The 9691-nt window shown below is 35.4% G+C and overlaps 1 protein-coding gene across 1 annotated transcript; it reads left to right on the top strand.

Annotated features, from left to right (window-relative positions):
- The first annotated feature begins 4558 nt into the window (after window positions 1-4558).
- LOC101832964 (cyclin-D-binding Myb-like transcription factor 1) lies at window positions 4559-6016 on the top strand. Its single transcript, XM_040743765.1, has one exon. It carries the CDS (start codon window positions 4559-4561, stop codon window positions 6014-6016), a length of 1458 nt encoding a protein of 485 aa, XP_040599699.1.
- The last annotated feature ends 3675 nt before the right edge of the window (window positions 6017-9691 follow it).

The following is a 9691-nucleotide window of genomic DNA, read 5'->3' as shown; positions in this document are numbered from 1 at the left end:
GGTATGAAAGAATATAATGAGTTGCATCTAGTTGCAATGAATTTTTTTACCACAGGTTTTTTTAAATAAAATCTCATTTAGCTATCACAACTTGAAAGTATTAACTTCATCATGATAATCAGTTTATCTTTTATGCCTTGGTGTCTATTCTTCTTTCTATTTTGATTTCTGAAAATTCCTATTCTTGGAAAATTCTTTCCTATTTTGAAGCATAGTCCTTTTTTGTACTGTCAGAACATTGAGTGGTCAGCAGTTATTGACAGTATAAATTCAAGCTCCTGTCTTACTGTAATATTGGTCATGCACTCAGGATTTAATACCCATTTTAAATATTTCTGATCTTTACATCATTTCAGGTTTATATTTTCTTTATCATTCTGTTTATATAGAAAAAATAAACCTGGAAATTTCCATTGTTTCTGCCCCATGTGCCTGTATTGAGTTCCGTACATGAATTCCCTAAGTGATAATTACCTGAAAGTGAAATCGGACTTAAACCCTTCTGTAGTCCAGCCAACTTTTGGTCATGATATTTACAACAGCAACAGAAAATCCTGCTAGAATAAAATTCATGTGTAATTTCTTTTCTTGAGAGACTAATACGAATAAAGATTCTATGAACACAGTTGAACAAGTATCCTTATGTTTGAGCAAACTTTGGGCATTTGTCCAAGAGTGGTGTTGCTGTATTTTGAGGTAGATTGAGTCCCAATTTTCTGAGAATTTGCCATATTGAATTCCAAAGTTGCTGTAAAAGTTTGCATTCCCATTGTCACTGCAGGAATATTCTCCTCGCTCCACATCCTCTCCAGCATAAGCTGTCATTTGTGTTTTTGACCTTAGTCTTTCTGGCAGGTGTAGGATAGAGTCTCAGAGTCATTTGATTTGCATTTCCCTGATGGTTAAAGATGTTGAACATTTCTTTAAGAATAGCTCAGCCACTTGAGATTCTTCTGTTGAAAATTCTGTTTAGCTCTCTATCCCATTTTTAATTGGATTATTTGGCTTCATGGTGTCTAATTTCTTGTGTTTTTACATATTTATATTGGAAATCTTCCTTCTATGGTGTCAGATGAGATATTTTCCAATTCTGTAGGTATCCATTTTAACCTATTGACAATGTCCTTTGACTTACAGAAGATTTTCAGTTTCACGAAGTCCCATTTATCAGTTGTTGGTCTCAGTGTGTGTGTTACTGGTATGTATTCAGGAAGTTGTCTCCTGTGCCTATACATTTAAGGTTCTTTACCTCTTTCTCTTCTATTAGGCTCAGTGTAACCTAATTTTATGTTGAGGCATTTTTATCCATTTGGACTTGAGTTTTGTGGAGAGTAATAGATATAGAACTATTTGCTTTATTCTACATATTGACATCTAGTTATGCCAGCACCATTTGTTGAAGATGCTCTTTGACCCATGAATCTATTTTTTCTACTATATCTTCAATACCTGAAATTCTTTTTGCCATCTCTTGTATTCTGGTGGTGATGCTTGTATCTGTCATTCCTGTTCACTTACCTATCAGCTCCTGAGAGTTGGTAAGGCCATTCTTGGGGAATCCAAAGTTTTGCATAAACAGTTGAGGCAGGACAAAACCCTCCTAGAGAGTTTTTCATTTCCTCTTTTAGGAACTATTTTCTGTTTATTCATGACTTCGCACATGTTGCAGTTTCATCTATGCATTATCATATACTGATTCTTCTTCTTCCATTCAGAATGTAACCAGTTTTTCAAGGTAGTGAAATAGAATACTCTTAAGCTACTATAACATGCATAATTACTAATTATTTTATTATCATTACTTCTACTATGATTGTTACTATTCCAGTAATATGAATGGAATAATACAGATATTTATCTGTATACAAGTATATTATATATTTATATTTATAGACTGCTATTCAATTTTCATCTAATCTTTGTGTAGATTGTATCATATACAAAAAGGTCTACAATTTCCACTGTGAGAATTTAGTTAGGTGTCAGTGTTAAGTTTACAAAAATTGATCTGAATTTTCTTGTGCTACAGAATTGAAAAAATTTTGGGGAAATATTTAAGAAAGTTTGAATAACTATCTGATATAAAATTTCAAGTTAATAAAAGGGAATCAAAAGTATTCAGGATAGATTCTGAATGCAAAGTGAGAATAAGTGTTTGAAAATAATGGTGGGCAAAGAGACAATATACATAAACGTCTTCAAAGATGGGTAAAGCAGTTGATATACGCAGAAGACAGAAAAAAATACTTCACTTTCCCAAAGAACCAACTCTTTGTTTCATTGATTCTTCTCAATGTTTTCCTGGTTTCTACTTGTTTGATTTCAGCCCTCAATTTGATTATTTCCTGGCGTCTGCTCCTCCTGGGTGAGTTTCCTTCTTTTTGTTCTAGAACATTCAGCTGTGCTATTAATTCTCCAGTGTGACTATTCTCCAGTTTCTTCATGGGGGCACTTAGTGCTATGAACTTTCCTCTCAGCACTGCTTTCAGAGTGTCCCATAAGTTTGGGTATGTTGTGTCTTCATTCTCATTGAATTCCAGGAAGTCTTTAATTTCTTCCTTTACCAAGGGATGGAGCAATTGTGCATTGTTCAATTGCCATGAGTTTGTAGATTTTCTTCGATTTGTGTTATTATTGAATTCTCATTTTAATGTATGGTGGTCTGATAAGATACAGGGGGTTATTCCAATTTTTTGTACATGTGGAGGTTTGCTATGTTTCCTATTATGTGGTCAATTTTAGAGAATGTTCCATGTGGCGCTGAGAAGAAGATCTATCCCTTTGTGTTTGGGTGGAATGTTCTATAGATGTCTGTTAAACCAGTTGGGTCATAACTTCTATAAGTTCTTTTGTTTCTTTGTTAAGTTTCTGTCTATAGGTCCTGTCTAGAGGCAAGAGCAGAGTGTTGAAGTCACCTACTATTAGTGTGTGAGATTTTATATGCATTTTGAGCTTTAGTAATGTTTCTTTCACGAATTTAGGTTCCTTTCTATTTGGGGCATAGTTGTTCAAAATTGAGACTTCATTTTGATGGACTTTTCCTTTGATGAATATGAAATATCCTTCTTCATCGCTTTTGATTGATTTTAATTTGAAGTCTAGTTTATTAGATATTAGGATTGATATACCCGCTTGTTTCTTGGGTCCGTTTGATTGGAAAATCTTTTCCCAACCCTTTACTCTGAGGTAACATCTTTCTTTGATGTTGAGATGTGTTTCTTCTATGCAGCAGAAGGATGGGTTCTGTCTCGTATCCATTCTGCTAGACTGTGTCTCTTTATAGGCAAGTTGAGACCATTGACATTGAGGGATATTAGTGACCATTGATTGATGATTCTTGTTTGTGTTTGATTTATTGGTAGTGGAGCTATTGTGTGTAGGTTCTTCTTCCTTTTTCTTTTGGTAATGACAAAAAAGAAAATACTACCATGGAAAATGCATATTTCTCCAGAAATGAGCACTAAAACATCAAGAAAGGCAAATGAACTTACCATGTATAGTTTTGAACTCATATAAAAGACAGAGAAAACTTGAAAGTGTATGATAATTTAGTTTATCATTTTTAGGAAAGACATTTGCACACATGATACAAGAATATGATTTTCAACAAGATAATGGTAGTCAAATTTGAGACAGTATGCAAGCTATTGTGTTTTTATATGGAAATATTTAGCATGATAAATAAACATCAAACATACACAACATACATTCAACTCTCAATAGGGATGCTATGTGTCAGTAGGGATACAAAGTGTTAAAGTATTGTCCACACTTCCTAAGAGATGTCCTATATGCATATACTTTATTGGTCCAAAGCAATAAATGAAAAACAAAGTACAATTGCTACCAAATAGACCCTTCATTATACAATTTAAATAACTTCTACCATGAAACTCAAGGCACATTAGTTTCTACACTATAACATTGTAACATTTTATTCTATTAGGATTCCTGGATTCTAAAAATCATACTTACCTTCTTTTAGTACACCTTTTACATTTTTATGGAAGTAAAAATATGTGTAAAAGTCTTAATATCTAAAATTGTCCTCTATTCTGAAGTTTGCTTGAGAGATGTCTTCTTATTTACACTATAAACCCATGTAAACAAAGACATTACAGTTTCTGTCTATTTCAGCTTGGTATTTGATGCAAGCATTGCATTGGAAATATAAAATCTTCCTAAAATTCAATTAATGTATACATATTTTTAATTTTCAGAATGGTAATGCATTGAGATAAATCAGCAGTTCTCTGAAGATTCCATGTTTAATTATTTTGGACCTGCTTGAACTAGTCGTGTTTTCTCAGGTTTATCATCAAACACACATTGCCAACTGACCAGGAGAAAAGATAAAGTGTAGCATATTAAGCATCTATAAGGACAGCTATTCCAAATGGTTTGTCACACTTACCTGTTCTAGCTAAGACTCTGTTTGCCAGTGCCAAACTGGCAAGCATTGCAGGTAACATCCCTTTTAGCTTTTCCAGATTAAGGGATAGTGACTTGAGTCTATAGGAAATGTTGTAGCTGATTTAGCCTGTAACTATATTTGAAGATGAGTACATTTGAAGAGGGTCCTGATCCAGTAACAGTAGAGATTGTGAGTTCTGTCTTACTTACTGAGGACACAGACAGGGACCTCATTCTATGCCTTCAGAAAGAAGCAGATGAAATTGAAAACACTACTGAACATCCAAATAAGAGGCTTCGCTTGTCTTCAGAGGTTGATGAGACTCACTGCATGCCAGCTGCTGCATTCCCAGTACCAGAAATGGATCAGAGCTTTGATTTTGACACAACCAGGGCTACAGAGGTGGAAGATGAAGAGATTACAGAAGGAACTATGATGCAATTCCAGGTTTTACAAGATAACAAACCAGATGAAGAATTTCCCTTAATTAATGAGGAAAAGTCAGTTGTTAGACAAGCATGGTTGACAGGTAAAGAAGATAAAGATAATCTAAACAAACAAGGACATAAATGGAAGCAGGGGATGTGGTCCAAGGAAGAAACAAATATTTTGATGAACAACATTGAACGCTATATGCAGGAACATGGAGTAGAGAATGTTGCAGAAATCATTTTTAAGATGTCAAAAGGTAAACGCAAAGATTTCTACAGGTCTATATCACTGGGTCTGAATCGGCCTTTGTTTTCAGTTTATAGAAGAGTGATCCGAATGTATGATGACAGAAACCATGTGGGAAAGTACTCCCCTGAAGAAATTGAGAAGCTCAAGGAGCTCTGGCAGGAGTACGGCAATGACTGGATAAAAATAGGTGCCGCCATGGGGAGAAGTCCATCTTCTGTGAAAGACCGGTGCCGACTGATGAAACATCCTTGCAAGGCAGGAAAATGGACCGAAGAAGAAGAACAGATTCTTGTAGATGCAGTGCATGAACTGACATGCACTGAGGTGGGTGAGAAAGTCACGCAGGGTGTGTGCTGGGCAGCTGTGGCTCAACGAGTAGGTACTCGCTCAGCAAAGCAATGTCGTACTAAATGGCTCAACTACATGAACTGGAAACAGGCTGGAGGAATTGAGTGGTCCAGGAAAGATGAAGTCGCTCTCATCCACAGACTAGCAGAGCTTGATGTAGCTGATGAAAATGAAATTCACTGGGATGACTTAGCTGAAGGATGGGAAAGTGTTCGTTCACCACAATGGCTGCGTAGTAAATGGTGGGCCATCAAAAGGCAAATTACAAACCATAAGGACTTTGCATTCCCAGTAATAGTACAATGTCTTCAACAAGTATATGAGAGCCAAAATGCCAGCCTCAAGTTTTGGGAGAATAAATCAGAATTTGAAGTGTCAGATATCAACCCTGATATCAGTGTTCAACATGTCCCCTTCGCAGTCACTGATGAAGAAGATAATAGTACATCAATCTGTGCAGTCCCTGTGACAGGATGGCAAATTACACTAGAGCTCGTCCCTGGCTCCTCAACAGACTACCATGCAACCATTTTTAACTCTGAAACAATAACCCTGCCCAGTGAACATCAATAGATATTTGAGATTCTTCCTTCTTTCCATTTATGGACCATGCCTTCACCTTGTACCGATTCCCTTCTAACAATCTCAACTCAAGTCCTTCCCTTAACTCTGACCACTACTCCCACAGTAAGAATGACAGCTTCAGCACCTACTTCTAACCTATTGTATTTCATCTTTTATCTCTGAAATATCTATTGAACACTACAATCAATAATATTTGGACTATCATACCCCAAGAAAAACCACAAAAACCGTTGTATAAAATAACTGCTTTTCCCACTTCCCAAGTAGAATTGGAAGTCAATAGTGACATCAATTATTCTGATTTTTCATGGCCTTGCAAATTCTTTCAAATCAAACAGATATTCTAACAGAATTCTTCACCTAAGATGGCTCTGCAGCCATCATTTAATTATGCCCTTGTTTTTAAATTCAGAGGCCCCAAATAGTGTAGAGCTAATAGACTGTGCTGTGATTACAGCAGAAGAATAACTCTGTGACACCAACTATAATAACAGGAATTTTCCTCTGTTTTATCCAGTGCTTGAGTTACTGAGGATTGAATCAATCACCATAATACAGCAAGTGCATTACCCAAGTGATGAAAAATCCATACTTTGTGCCCCTACAGTACCTGAATTTATCAAGGCATGCGGTTTTACAAGCACTAAACATGTCTTGTCTTTCACAACACTAATACATCTCACAATATAGAAATAACAATGATTGCATACTAGTGGATCCTTTTTTGGGCAGCCTTCCTTCTGTAGACTTAAATGATATTTGATTCACTAAAATATTACTAGCTTATTGTCAGAAACAAGGAAAATGCCAAAAAAGTGTTATTGAATCTAAAAGTAACAGGAGCAATGTCCAGGAGAGCTTATTTTCTAATTTGACGACTCCCGTTGGAATGCCAATGAAGTGTTATGATATCTGCAAAAACAACAGGAGCAATGCCCAATAGATCTTTCTTTCTAATCTCCTGAATCATACAGCTACAGTGGGTTACCTTGAACATTAAGAGTGTGACTTCTTTTTACTATTTTCAATACATCTGAGATCTACTGTGTGAGCAGAGAGTGAGAAATGTAATTATATATATATATATATATATATATATATATATATATATATACCCCTTTATAAAATGTTATCAGGAAGAATTTTTTTACCCTCGCTAATTGAAAGGTTTCAAATCACCGAAGGTTAACTGCAGTAATATTCATGTCTATAGCTCAGGCATGGTACTCAACAAAATCTCCACGAGGGTTGTTTACATTTCAAACAAGTCATAACAATTTAGTTCAATGCCTAATGTTTAAAAATACAGATATTTTCAAGGTAACTTTTTGTTAATTATTCTTGGTTAGCCCATTGTTGGCTGCTGGAGCTGATTTAGGCAGTAGAAAGTGAGTAAAGAAAATTCACTACAATTTTGCTGTTATTAAAGGGAATATGAATTAGTAACCAAACCCATTAGTAGGGAAGACATTTCCACCCTCTCATCTTATTACTAATTTTGGTTTACAATTAGCACACTGGAGTGATACTAAATGGGGAAAGAGGTACAGTCCATGCCCTTGATAAACAGTACATTTTAATACATGTTATATCAAATATACAAAAAAGAGAAAATGGTTTTATTGGACCCTCACCAGGCAATGTACTACATGAATGGCAGTTTTAAAGACAATGTTTATTTATGTAACAAACAGATTAATAGACATTCCTTTTGGTTATGCCTAAACTGGTTTCTAAATTCTTACTGAAATGATTTATATAAAAATTCACCAAAAGTATAATCATAAATTGATTGTGATGATATAATTACAAGCATAAATAACTGTTTCACATTAAAAAACACAGTGTAAGAAATTTGGATTGATTAAGGAACAATTTTCATGTGTTCAGTTTAAGAATAAAACTGCTTTACAATGCAAAATTTTGAGATACTTCTTTGTGTGTTTGCTGAAAATTTCTTTCTGCATGAAGGGATATTTAGAAGTATTATGTAGACTTCTTGTAGAGTAATTGCTGTTTTGCCACTGAAATACCTATAACTCTTTGAGTCAGTCCTTTGCCATGAGAAAATGTTCTGTATTTGAGAGCACAGTGTCTGTAAGGAAGGTGAAGCACGTGGAGCAGTTTCCTTCTCTATACTCCCCATGAAATTTATTACCCAATAAACTACAGTTAAATATCGTAGTATAACTTAGAGTGGGGCATGACAGTAATGACAAAATTACTGTCCATTTGAGAATACTGAAATACTTTTAATTGTGTATATCACTGAGAATTTTTGTTTACATTGGTATCTTGCCTAAGGCAAATGGCCATTATTTTATTCCACCCTTAGTTACCAACATTACTTCTCATAACACACAACAGAGTCAATATATTTGTATATCTCTTCTTTATATATACATATGTAATATATAATGTACATATGTGTGTGCATTGCAGAATGAATATAGGTTTAAATGGCTGAATCATATTAAAGATGCTTCAGAACTGCTATAAACCAAGTCATTATAGAGAGTCAGTTAACAAGACCAGTGACAAAGGAGCAGTTAGTAGACACTGTTGATGCCTGGTTTAAGTTTGAGGCTGTATAATGCAAGGCAAAATGCCTGATCAAGAAATGGGTCATGTGCAGGTCTACACATGCAAACTCTGGAGAGGTAGGCAGTTGAATAGTCTGCATTAACAGTGAGAAATAGATCTGAATATGGAGTCCTTAGTCCATGACCTTTGTTCCAGGTATCAAATGCTAGATTGATGTGCATCCAGGACATTACAGTGTTACACTTCCATCACTTCATGTTGGCTGGGTGCAAAAGTTATGCCCTTTCCTCAATCTGGTGTGTCCAGTATGTATGTCCTCAGGCCGAATTTCCTTCATATGATTATGAGATGACTACGTAACCCATGGTTTTCAGTCTCTCCAACATTTATATAGGGTGGCTCTCTTTCTACTAATAGGAATAATTCATTATTGACACTGTGCTTAATGAAGGGGCCTGAGAGATGATGCAGTTTCTACATCTACTCATATAGTGCAGCTATACTTTCCCTTCAATACTGACAGCACATGCCATGTTTCATATAGTATGAAATACCATAGAGCAGGGCAGAACATAATCTCAGCAAAAATTTCCATTTCATGTATTAAAAGACCTATGAAATAGTCTGATGTTTATAACTGAGGGGCATGTTATGAACAAAAATAGAATAAGATTGCTGTAATCTAGGACTGCAGAAATAGGAGTGGGTTCATTTTCTTTGCCAATTAAACAATTAAAAAGAAAGAATGAACTGTTACTTGACCTTCTGGGAAGCCTTGAAAAGGCCATCATATGGCACTCAAGAAATTGTGATCACCTTTTAGGTTTACTAGTAGTATTACATAAAGTTATTTTAAAGAAGGACTCACAAGGATGAAAGACAGACAAATAGACCTTGTGGAGAATTTATTAGTGTTTTAAAGGAAAATCCCAGAGCAGACAAAGCAGTAAATCTCACAGATCCGAATTTATAGGAAGAGAATGAAAGAGATAAACTGGGATGGAGGTCAGTCTCACAAAGGCAGGCATCCAAAAGTTGGAAGGAAGGGAAGCATTTGAAAAAGAGCACAGATGCTCAGAGTTATGAAGCATAAAGGTGTACTTAGGTTTTGTTCAGCAT

This window comes from Mesocricetus auratus, unplaced genomic scaffold (genome assembly GCF_017639785.1).
Source record: "Mesocricetus auratus isolate SY011 unplaced genomic scaffold, BCM_Maur_2.0 Super-Scaffold_100003, whole genome shotgun sequence".
NCBI classification, from domain to species: domain Eukaryota; kingdom Metazoa; phylum Chordata; class Mammalia; order Rodentia; family Cricetidae; genus Mesocricetus; species Mesocricetus auratus.
The sequence above is the reverse complement of the archived record's forward strand: the minus strand, read 5'-3'. Positions and strand labels throughout refer to the sequence as shown.

Coding starts and splice junctions, on each gene's coding strand:
- LOC101832964 (XM_040743765.1), top strand. CDS start 4,559: ATGAGTACATTTGAAGAGGGTCCTGATCCAGTAACAGTAGAGATTGTG.